This window comes from Solanum dulcamara, chromosome 12 (genome assembly GCF_947179165.1).
Source record: "Solanum dulcamara chromosome 12, daSolDulc1.2, whole genome shotgun sequence".
In the NCBI taxonomy this organism is placed as follows: Eukaryota; Viridiplantae; Streptophyta; class Magnoliopsida; order Solanales; family Solanaceae; genus Solanum; species Solanum dulcamara.
This window is the reverse complement of record NC_077248.1, coordinates 13,319,193-13,332,197: the sequence shown is the minus strand read 5'-3', so window position 1 is coordinate 13,332,197 and position 13,005 is coordinate 13,319,193. Positions and strand designations below refer to the sequence as shown.

The 13,005-nt window shown below is 33.7% G+C and overlaps 1 protein-coding gene across 1 annotated transcript; it reads right to left on the bottom strand.

Annotated features, from left to right (window-relative positions):
- Positions 1-1,319: 1,319 nt before the first annotated feature.
- LOC129877249 (protein EXORDIUM-like 5) lies at positions 1,320-2,895 on the bottom strand. Its single transcript, XM_055952739.1, has one exon. The coding sequence runs from the start codon at positions 2,716-2,718 to the stop codon at positions 1,660-1,662; it is 1,059 nt and encodes a 352-aa protein (XP_055808714.1). The 5' UTR covers positions 2,719-2,895; the 3' UTR covers positions 1,320-1,659.
- Between the last annotated feature and the right edge of the window lie 10,110 nt (positions 2,896-13,005).

The window sequence follows — 13,005 nt, the reverse complement described above, 5'->3', positions numbered from 1 at the left end:
GCTGATAATGACAGAAAGGATCGTTAAAATTTGCTTAAAGAATTCATGATTGTTATAGAGAGTATTATTAGTATATATTTTTATATTTGACGTTTAGATTTATTTAGTATGATTAAGTTTTTCTCCTATCCTTCGGCACAAGTATATTAAAGTTGTTGGAGAAAAAACATAGTATTTAAATTGATCATACAGTGTACGTCATTCTTAATAGTAAATCATTTTTATTCTTATTTTGTTATTTTAAAATTTCATCATTTGTTTATCTCATGGTCGATGAGCATGGGTTAGAAAACAGCATAATTTATTCGATTACTTTTTAAGTATAGATTGCATCCCAGCTGGCTAATATCATTCCTTACAATTATTGAAAGTGTGTCAAATGTTCCCACATGGGCCCAAAGTCAAATTGCATAGATATTATTGTCCACTTAGTTGACTTAAACATACTTTCATCATACTATTCATTGGGTCTAAAAGTCATTTTGAGTGGACCATTTAATTTGCCATTCTTATTAAAAAATAAATAATTTAATTTTTTAATTTGATTTTTATATTAAAAGTAAATATTTTTCTTTATTAATTAGTTCTTATAAATTAAGAAAGTTTTATTTATTTATTTTTCCATTTACACCTCCGAACTTTGAGAAATAATTATTCTCTAAATTAAGAAAAGACTTTGATTTTTAAAGTAAAATTCGAAGATGTAGATAATTTTTACTCATTTATATAATATTCTTTGAATTTTAAGAATCAAACTTTTTTATTTTGATTGTCAATTCAGATATATGATCTTTATTTTAATTTACATACACATATTCAATATCGTTATTATTTAGACCAACTCTTTTCAAATTTATTAAAGAAGGATTAACATTTTAAATAATTAAAGATACTCTCTTCATCTACTTTTATTTGTCGATTACTATAATTTTTATATTTTTTTTCTTGTTTAAGTTAAAAAAAAAAAAATATCACTTAATTAATATTCTCTTTGCTATAGTCATTTCTCAAAGAATAATATTTATTATATTTAAATAATAACACTTACAATAAAATTATTATTTCATTTTCAGCTCAGATATCAAATCAAAATAGTGAACGAGTAAAATACCATGAAAGGTGTTACTATATACAAGTACTCAAGTATTGATTTCTCATCAGTGTCTGATAATAGCCGTATTAAAGTCTAAATTTGAATTCTTCCTAAAAGTCTCACTTTGAGGTAAGTATTCCCTAAGAGTATTTAAAAAATTCAAAATTAAAATATCTAATTAATGATAAAAAAATATTTAACATTCATCATAAACTCTTGTGGGAAGTATTGCAATTAGTAAATAAGAATCATAAGAAGTTTAATAAATATTTTTTTTTACATCAGTATTATGACTTAATGGAAATAAATCCAACAAAAAAAATTAGTAATACCCTCCCCAAAAAGCCAAAATCAGTCGGCAAACCGCTCACTCATGGACCATCTTCTTCCCCATTTCTTGCGACGCAGTAGTCATCTCACAGGCAGGAAATTGTAGTATAATGAGATTTTAAACCATCTTTCTCTGTTTCTGTGCTCTACCCATCTTTCCCTTCTCTCCATTTTTTCCTTTATTTTGATACTTCATGCAGTTTTTTTAGCTAATAATCTACAAATTCTTGAGTCCACTAGTCCATGGCATTGGGACCAGCACAAGCTTTGAGAATTGGACTCCAGATCCATTGCACCAAGAACTTCCTTCCCCTTCTCCCGTTCAAGTTGTAAGTACGGTCATCTCTGTCTTTCATTACCTGTCCCATGTATCCTCCACCACCCCCTGTACCGTACAATCCCTCACACAAATCACCGATTTCCGTCGGAGCAACTGGGTCCTCCCCTGCATACCAAGCGTTTATCAATGGATTTGAGGATAGCTCAGCCAGTTCATGACCTATAACACTTATCATACCGTCTACCCCGACGTCACCGTTTGGGGCTTTTAATGCACCAGGTCCATTTCCTCCCATGTATCCTGGCACTGCAAATGGGTATGCACAGACTTCAGGGCATTGCTTACCGGAATTTCCAACCCAAGCGTATGGAAGCGTGTAACCCACTTTCGATGCGAAGGTGAAGTAGTGAAACCCACAAACTGCTCTGCAGAAATCCTGCATCGTTACGTCGACGGAAGTTAAGACTAGGTAGATCCCTTTCTTGTGGTCGACTGTAAAGGGTTTCGATTTGACAGCTTCGGCAATGACGTCTTGAATTGAGAGGCGGGTGAGGTGGGTACCTTGAGAGTACTTACGATCGGAGTATTCTCCAGCGATGAGTACAGATCGAGAAATGTTAGCTCCGGTTTGATCGGTGTACAAGGAGACTGTACTCCACCACTCAGCAACTGAAGGTGAAGGCACAGCACGATGATTGAAAGTTGAAACGGAAAGAAGAAAATCCTTAATGAGGAGTTGTTGCGACGGTGCCCATTTTCCGTACCAAATGAGGTAAATGTTGATTGGGGAAGAAAGGACTGGACCCATATGGTAACGAAGGTTTACTAGTTCTGAAGAACCTTCAAATTTCTTGTTCGAAGACAGTGTCCTCGGTGGGAGTTTTGGGTTGAAGAAATTTGGGTTTTGCAGGTCAAGTGTTTGTTCCGCAGGGGATCCATTGTTGGATCCAAACTGAATAACAAGAAACAAAAGAAACAGATTCAGTAAAGCTCCACACATAACGAAAGAAGACATGAATGCAAACGAAAGAAGAGTTAACTAAGCTTAATGCGTGAGGAAGAAGAAAGGGTGGGGGGCAGATTATATAACGTGGGATTTTATGGGATTTGAGTATAGGAGGGAAATTGGCTGGAGACAGCTGCCATTTTTGTGGGCTCCAAGCACCACTCATCCAAAAAGGTTCTCGATTCCCTTGTTACTCTCAGGGTCTCTCTGACCAGAATATATAAACCCATCTAGTTTAGACATTCAAAAATTGGCCGATTGATGGAACTTGGTGCCCACCACACAAGTGATCTTTCAATTACAAATCATAATTTACATCACAATTGAAACAATAGCTATAAAACATAATTAAATAAACTATAGCTAAAGAGCTATTTGTCATGATCCGCCACTTGATCATGAAGACGGAGAAAAGATCTAGAGTCTTGGAGAGGTTAATAGAAGGCTCTAGAATGTTCAAGAGAATTCTTGAAGAAGGTAGAAGAACCTAGAGTCTTGGAGAGGTTAGTGGAAGACTCTATATTCTTGTAGAAGCTTGTAGAGAAGTTTTGAAAGACTTGGAATTCTCTAGAGTGTGTGAAGAGTTCTAGAGTAGAGACTTCTTTGTAAATATGAAAGAACTTGTATAGTAAATTTTATTTACACTTAGGCCCCTTAGAAGTAGTATAAATAGAGGGGGCATTCATTTGTAGAAGATCATCAAGCAATCAAGCATTTTTCCAAAGTAATACAAAAGTCTTCTTCATAAAAGTTCTCTTGTCTTTCTTACTATATATTGTTCCCTTAGCGATCTAGTCTTAAAGACTTACTTGAGCTTACAAGATCGTGAAAAATTCGTGAGTGAGTTGTCAAGTGCCGCACGAAAATCTTAGCGTGAAGTCTAAGTCTGTGACATCTTTCTGTTATTTTTGAAAGTTCCTCCAAAATTATTGAATTGTCAAAAACTCGTACATGAAAAATAATACTTTTTTATCTCAATTTATATAACCTAGTTCAAATTTTAAAAAAATTTGTGCTGTGTAATTCAAACTTATGATGGAGAGCAAATTTTAAACCACTACTGTATGGGAATTGAATTGGTTCCAAGATGAACGGACGATATGCGATAATTAAAGTTGCAAAAAGTGTGTGGTCATAGCTGTGAATTTAAAATGTTCATAATTGTCCAGTTGTGGCCATAAATGAAAATGATGTTACTTGTCTCCTCTGGCCAATAGGTGGGTCACTCCCGGAATAGGGCTAATTTGATACGCGGGATGGATAAATATGATATTTATAAATTGAATAAGAACATTTTATCTTATGTTTAGAAACCCTGGAGCCTTCCTCTCTATCCATTCCTTTTTCATAATCATAAAGGATGGAAATGCTTAGCTTACTAAACCAGCAACAGCGGAGTAAGCTCCCATATCCGTGAAGGACTGCTTTCCAGCAGAGGAATAAGATAATAATGTTGTCATTTTTAATATAAATAATAAGATAATTTTAGAATTAGTTAATAGCTTAAATTAAATATGAGATAATATTAATTTTAAATTTGTTTCAAAATTGTTATACTTATTTTCACGTATCAGACTATTCCTAGAACTTTGATATTAACCAGGGTTGGAAAAAGAAAATAAAACCTTTTTTGGTTTGAGGTTTTAAATGTGAAGTGCTTTGATGCACTTTTTCTAATAAATAAATGAAAATATCTTGTTCTACCTTTAAGACATCCATAGATCTCTTTTTAAAATCTTACATAGTGAATTAAAATCATCCAAATACTCTTTTTCTCACACTTCCCAAAAGTTTGACCAACATTCTAAGAGGTATTCATTTCCATCTTCCTATACACAACAAAAAAACAAAATGATTTTAATCGCAATTGATATTGATAATGAATTAATTTAATGACATAAAAGTATATACTAATAATTAACCATGTAATATAAATAGCAAATGCGACAAAACTTTACTAATGAACTTGTCAATGTCATTTGGTTGTTTTTCCCCATAAACGACCCACTTAGATTAACGTCATGATTTGATTGATTAATAATAAATTTGAGCGAACTATTGAAAATACTTCTGAACTTGACACAAATTATTAGTTTTATTTTTAAACTATTGACAACCTTAAAACATCATCCTACTTGACTAACTGAATTTAAATACACATCGATCTGCCCTAGTCTGCCACACGACATATCAAGTGGTCTCAAACTCCTAGAATGAAACATTTGAAGGTCGTGCGGGAACCTACTCCCATTTCGCAATACACCTTTAAACCTTGACGTTCTAAACTAACCCCTTCACGCCAAGTTCGATAATGAGAGTACTACTCACCCGAATTCACTTTCGAAAAATCCTACGAATTCCTTAAAGTCTTAGCTACCGGAAAACCAACACAAGCTTAGACATTTTGCCCAATCCTTTTCTCGAATTGCCTTAAGTTTTACCTCACTCAGAAATTGTCTGAACGTAGCTTAGCCTGAAATTTACAACTTACTACCACAAAAGTTTTTTCACCCAAATTCCTTCACCATTAGCTCGCTCATAATGACAGAAAGGATCGTTACAATTTGGCTAAAGAATTCATAATTGTTATAGTGAGTATTGTTAGTATATATTTTTATATTTGACATTTAGATTTATTTAGTATGATTAAGTTTTTCTCCTATCCTTTGGCACAAGTATATTAAAGTTGTTGGAGAAAAAACATAGTATTTAAATTGATCATACAGTGTACGTCATTCTTAATAGTAAATCATTTTTATTCTTATTTTGTTATTTTAAAATTTCATCATTTGTTTATCTCATGGTCGATGAGCATGGTGTTAGAAAACAGCATAATTTATTCGATTACTTTTTAAGTATAGATTGCATCCCAGCTGGCTAATATCATTCCTTACAATTATTGAAAGTGTGTCAACTGTTCCCACATGGGCCCAAAGTCAAATTGCATGCATCAATAAATAATTATTGATTTTAATAATATTTTTTATTTATTATCATTTATAATAATATATAGTAATATTATAATATATTTATTATGTATTAAAATTGAATTATATATGCAATATAAATGTATTATAAGTATTTTAAAATATATTATGCTTATTTGCTAAGAAATTAACACAATATATTATAACCGTATTAAAAATGTGTGATAAATATATTATTTATGAATAAAACTTGTATTATATGAGTTTTATAAATTATTCTCGATAATATGTATTAAAATTATATTATAAATATATAATTATCTAGTGAAAAAATTTATTATTACTATAAATGATAATATTTTTTAATGTACTATATTTATGTAAATTTCCCTTGACTTATTTGTCATTGAAAGGTTGAGTGGACCATTTTATTTGTCATTCTTTATTAAAAATAAATAGGTTATAATTTTTATTTTATTTTTATATTTAAAATAGATATTTTATTTATCCATTTTAGTAAATTAAAATTTCTTTTATTACTCTATTTGTTTCAATTTATATATAATATAATTTGCATTTCAAAAGTCAATCTTAGATTTTAATTGTGAATTCATATACATGATCTTTAAGATTTTTAAAAATAATTAACACACACATGCTTTAATATTATAATTATTTAGACTAAATTTTTTTAATTTATTAAAGAAGGATTAACATTTCTAATAATTAAAAAGATACTTTCTCCATCTACTTTTATTTTTCCACTATAGTAATACATATATATACACACACTAGATGGAACACGAATATTTGCTCATGTTTTGAGTTTGAGAGGTGTGAGTTCATGAACAAGAGAACGGAATTTTTGATCTAAAATCAATCGTTCTTCCTTTGATCAATTATACAAATTTATCAAATTACATATTGTTGGAATCTACAACATTTATCAAACAATGATGAAGTGAAAGTAGGTTTACCCTGCATCATTAGATGAAAGAGCAATAGGAAGTTGTGAATGCAAGTAGTTAGAAGTCTTCAACAGGTATTTGTAAGAACTTTGAGTAGGATGATGCACCACTTCGTGACTTTGGCTGCAGTTGAGTTAAGAAATGAGTATAAACTTAGAGAGCACACCCATTTTACACTAACTATTTGGTAATTCAGAAACAAATATAAGCATACCGAATGATGTGCATTCAAGAGTAATTGATCATGGCATAGCAAGCCAGTACTTGAGTGTAACAAATGGATTTTCAATCAACATTTGATGTCTATAAGTTTTACTAAGCTTCATGCAGACTCCTCCTTAACACATTTGATCAATTCGATTGTAACATCTCTCAATTAACTGGCATCGTCCGGAGCTTACAATAGGATCAGAATCTATCATTTCAACACCAGAGTTTTCACTTTGGTCTTGATTAATATTTTAGTATGCTGGAGTTCATCCATAATATGATGACATGGCTCCAAGCTCATATTTGTTGTTACATTTTCTTTTAATTCAACAATCCCCTTCACGTTTGTCCATGGATGTAGTTCATATAAACTTACTCTATTCACAAGGATCCGACTGGGTTCTGTCGGAAACAAAACTTCAACTCCTCGATCGGATCCTACCTTGCGCTGTGCAGGAGCAACGCTTTGTTGGCGCTTGGTGTGTTGAGGTTGCCAATCAAGTGTTGCATCCATGGAATGATTTCTTCCGGTGGTAGGATAACGTGTGGTAATTTTGGAGCATGGTTCAGGATATCCTTTTCGAAAATTCTATGTGGGTTGAAAGGTAAGAAGCGAGCAAGGGCACGGAAAGACAGCCAGACAACAAGGCTTCAACTCCTCCCATATGATTTCATTGCACATGGTCAAGCGGGCCAAAATGTTTAAAATTGCCACAAGTCATTACAATTTTACCACAAGTAATAAGTTGATTGAAAGGCCTTACCAGTACCCAAGGTAGTTTACCATGAACTTTTGAGTCCAACAAGCAAGAAGCAAGTCTTTATAAACCTCCATTCCCTAAAGCTGCATTTAGTTGTTGTCAGTCATTACACTAAACAGCTTAAGCTAATTTCAGTATACTACTATCCGGAGTATGTCACACATCAGATAAGCTTCAATTTGGGGGTATTAGGTTGGGGTTTTTGAAATAAAACTATGGTAACCTTCAATCTTTCTCATATTAGAGTAGATTTTTAAGTGTCAGTAGTAAGTATCCACAGAAATCCAACCTGTCTGGTTACATCTTCTACACTGTATCCGAGATTAGTTACAGCATCTCGATAAGGTCCTGTTATGCCTAAGTTATCAATAGCATTGAGTAAGGCTATTCCCTGCAAGTAAGGAAAGCATGTTAAAGCAAACTAACTCCAAATGAACAATCTCTCGGTCAAATCATAAACAATTGGGGTGCATATTCCACTTCCTATCACATTAAAAGGAAAAAGAAAGGGACAATTGGACAAAAAATATATATGGATGCAATGTCGTCTTCATTTTTTCTTCACAAAAGGAGAACCATTATTTATTTGTATTGAGAAGCTTAGAGCAAACCATTCCACCGCTAATCAATTATCTCAATTCAAAAGAAATATAGTACCTAGCTAAAAAGAGTTCCAACTTTCATTTCTTTCCCATTTATACAAAAGGTTCTCGTCTCTATTTTTTTTCATGTTGAGTGCTATCATTGTGGCATTAAAAAGGGCACACAAAGAAGTTCTGTCAGAAATTAAAGAAGGAGAACAAAGATAAAGAGGAAAATAAAGAAAATGACAATGAAAATTGCCTAGCCACCGTCTCCATCGAAGATCTTGTTATAGTCCTTGATGCAGACCTGATAAATATTACTTGTGATGAATCAAGCTGGGTTGTGGACACTGGTGCCGCATCTCACGTGACATCAAGAAAGGAATTTTTCTCTTCCTATACTCCTGGTGACTTTGGAACCTTGAGTATGGGTAATGAGACTGTATCTAGGGTGGTTGGTGTTGGTACAATCTGTTTGGAAACTAGTATTGGAACTAAACTAGTTTTGAACAATGTAAAACATGCACCTGATGTTCGTCTGCACCTAATTTCTATTGGTATTCTAGATGATGAAGGATATGTTAGTACCAATGGTAATGGAAAATGGAAACTCATCAAGGGTTCCTTAGTTGTGGCTCGTGGTGACAAACATCGTGGTCTATACTGGACCACGACTTCTACTTGTACAAATATGGTGAATGCAGTTGAGAGCGATAACTGCTCAACGTTGTGGCACAAAAGGCTTAGCCACATCAGTGAGAAAGGACTCAATGTTTTGGCCAAGAAGAAATTGTTGTATGATTTTCAAAGTGCTAAATTAAACAAATGTGAGCACTGTTTGGCGGGAAAATAAAATAGGGTCTCCTTTAAGTCTAACCCACCTTCAAGAAAGACAGAGTTGCTTGAGTTGGTGCATTCTGATTTATGCGATCCAATGAAGACAAGGACAATGGGTGGTGCACTCTACTTTGCCACTTTCATTGATGACTGCTCAAGAAAGCTTTGGGTCTATGTCCTGAAGACTAAAGATCAAGTGTTGAGTGTCTTTAAGCAGTTTCAAGCTTCAGTTGAAAGAGAAATCGGAAGAAAACTAAAATGTATTCATACTGATAATAGTGGTGAATATTGTGGATCATTTGACAAATACTGCAAGCATCAAGGCATTAGACACCAGAAGACTCCTCCTAAGACTCTTCAGCTTAATGGATTGGCTGAAAGGATGAACAGGACCTTGATGGAAAGAGTTAGATGCTTGCTTTCTGAAGTAAAGTTGCCCAACTCATTTTGGGGTGAGGCCTTATTGACCGCTGCACATGTTATTAACTTATCTCCTGCGGTTGCTTTGCAAAGTGATGTTCCAAATAAAATTTGGTATGGAAAGGATGTTTCCTATGACCATTTGAGAATATTTGGTTGCAAAACCTTTGTACATGTGCCAAAAGATGAGAGGTCAAAATTAGATGCTAAGACAAGGCAGTGTATTTTTGTTGGATATGGCCTTGATGAATTTGGTTACAGACTATATGATCCAATTGAGAAGAAGCTTGTGAGAAATCGCAATGTTATCTTCATGGAAAACCAAACCATTGAAGATATTGACAAAGTGGAGAAGCTAAAATCTTTAAGTTCAGATGGAGTAGTCCATCTTGATCCAGTTCCTAATACAAGTGTGGATGATGTTGATGGGCATAATGATCATGGTGATGCTCAGAATCAAGTTCCAAATCAATATGTTGATGCTGATGATAACAATGATACTGTTATTGATAATGCTCCTGCTAATGAAGTTGTGGAAAAAGTAAATAATCCTCTTAGGAGGTCCACAAGACAATGTATTCCCTCATCTCGTTATTCACCTAATGAGTATGTGTTACTTACTGATCACCTAATGAGTATGTGTTACTTACTGATGGGGGTGAACCAAAGTGTTATGAGGAGGCCATGAAAAATAAGCATAAGAATTAATGGATTGAAGCCATGTAAGATGAGATGAAATCTTTACATGAGAACCACACTTATGAGTTGGTGAAATTGCCTAAGGGCATAAGAGCTTTGAAGAACAAGTGGGTGTTCAAAGTTAAAGTTGAAGAACACAGTTTGAAGCCCAGGCACAAAGCTAGATTGGTTGTTAAAGGATTTGGTCAAGGAAGGGTGTTGACTTTGATGAAATATGCTCCCTTGTTGTGAAAATGTCCTCCATTCGTACAGTTTTTGGTTTGGCTGCTAGTCTAAATTTAGAGATTGAGCAGATGGATGTGAAGACGGCTTTTCTTCACGGTGACCTAGAAGAGGAAATTTATATGGAACAACCTGAGGGCTTCAAAGTAAATGGTAGAGAAAATTTTGTGTGCAAACTCAAAAAGAGTCTCTACGGGCTAAAGCAAACTCCTAGACAGTGGTACAAAAAGTTTGAATCTGTTATGGGGGAGCAAGGCTATAAGAAGACTTCTTCAGATCATTGTGTATTTGTACAAAAATTTTCTGAAGATGATTTTATCATCCCCCTGCTATATGTGGATGATATGTTGATTGTGGGCAGGAATATTTCCAAGATTGAAGAGCTGAAGAAAGAGTTGTGTAAGTCTTTTGCTATAAAAGACTTGGGTCATGCCAAGCAAATTTTGGGCATGAGAATTTTTTGTCTCAAGGATGAAAGAAAGATTTATCTGTCACAAGAGAAGTACATTGAACGCGTACTGGAGAGCTTCAATATGAAGAATGTTAAGTTTGTTAACACCTCTTGCTGGTCATATGAAGTTGAGCAAGAAGATGTGTCCCACAGTTAGGGAGAAAAAGAGAGCATGACCAAGGTTCCATATTCCTCCGTCATCGAAAGTTTAATGTATGCAATGGTATGCACTAGACTTGATATTGCTCACACAGTTGGTGTTGTCAGTAGATTCCTTGGCAATCTAGGAAAATAGCATTGGGAAGTTGTAAAGTGGATACTCAAGTATCTGAGAGGAAGCTCAGATAAATGTTTGTGTTTTGGAGGATCAAATCCAATTTTGAAGGGCTATACAGATGCTGATATGACAAGTGACCTTGATAATAGAAAATCCACTACTGGATATTTATTTACTTTTTCAAGGAGAGCTATATCATGGCAGTTAAAGTTGCAGAAGTGTGTTGCACTGTCTACAACTAAAGCTGAGTATATTGCGACTACTAAAGCTGGCAAGGAGATGATATGGCTCAAGCAATTCCTTCAAGAGCTTGGCTTGAATCAGAAGGAGTATGTCGTCTATTGTGATAGTCAAAGTGAAATGGACTTAAGCAAGAAGTCTATGTACCATGCAAGGACAAAACACATAGATGTGAGATATCACTGGATTCGAGAAAAGATAGAAGACGAATCTATGCAGGTTGAAAAGATCTCTACAAATGAGAATTCTGCGGATATGCTGATCAAAGTGGTAACAAGGAACAAGTTCGAATTGTGCAAAGAACTTGTTGGCACGAGCTTTCTCTAAGAAAATGAAGACATCTCCTTCTGGTGAATGGGACTGGAGGGGGAGATTTGTGGGGTCCAGTTCCCCACCTATTTTTCAAAAATTGCTGGCCACAATTTTTGTCAAAAGTTGTTGGCCAAAGTTTTCAAAATTTACAGCTTCTTTGTGCTCCTTTTTTTGTCAACAAAAGTGGGCAACGGTAGGTGCAAGAGCTCCTATAAAAGGAGCTTTCCAGCTCCTCATTTTTGCATCCAATTCACAACCAAGATAGAGAGAAAAATATTTGAGTTGTGAGGTTTTCATAGACTGTATATATAAGAAAATAGTCTATGAAGAAAAATAGAGTGTGAGCGATATTTTTTAGTAAGGTGGAGATCAAAAGAGTGTTATTCTTTTTTGAGTGTGTGGTAGTCATTTTTGAGTATTGTACTTGGTACTGCCCAGTGTAAAATTCCTTACTATAGTGATATCAGTTGCTCTTCTTGGCCCGTGATTTTTTCCTTATTTAGAAGGGTTTCCACGTAAATTTTTTTGTGTCATTATTTTTTCATTTTATTTCTACTATTCTTGACTATATATATTTTTGTATTAATCCGTTTTTTCCAATAATTTAGACCCCAAATATAAAATTGAAGGGGCTTCTTGGAGACAGGGAGAAAGTTTTAATTGGTGTGTTATATTTTTATTAATAATACTATTGATTGAAGAATTTTTAGTCATTAAAATAGATTTTATAAAGTCAAAATTAATGAGCTTTGATTTAATAAGATCGCGTGAGCAAGAAGGACAAGAGACAATTGAGTGATGAGAGAGGAAGAATTAGAGTAAGAGCCTCTTTGAATAAGTTTTTTAAAAGTTTTTTATAAGTTGGAAATAAAAGATTAAGTAACCCAATTTATTTTATTTGGCTTCAGCTTATAGAATATTTTAGATAAGCTAAGTTAAACAAATTTAATTTTTTTTTAAGGTTTATTTTAAGTACAAAATGATTTTAAGTTGACCAGCCAAACACTTTAAAAAAACTGAAAACAACTTATAAGCTAATCCAAACGGGCTCTAAAAGTGATATGATTTGAAGTGAATGAGTAAATCAATGAGATAATTAAGTGGGTAGAACTCTATTTTAAGTTAATTTTAAAGAGTGTTGTATCTTAATTTATTTGACTCCAAATCTTGTACATAATAATTAAAGGAAAAATTGTGCGTATAAGCAAACATATACTAGTTAATTAGTTAACATACCTACAGTTTAATTATCATTCGCCACTAACTTACAATCATAATTATATGGCCACGTCTAGAATTTGTATAATTCGGCTCCTAATTGTATAACTCCAGAATTTTTCTAATTGTATAAGTCCTGAATTTGTATATGCTTACCCTCACTTGTATCT

Coding starts and splice junctions, on each gene's coding strand:
- LOC129877249 (XM_055952739.1), bottom strand. CDS start 2,718: ATGTCTTCTTTCGTTATGTGTGGAGCTTTACTGAATCTGTTTCTTTTG.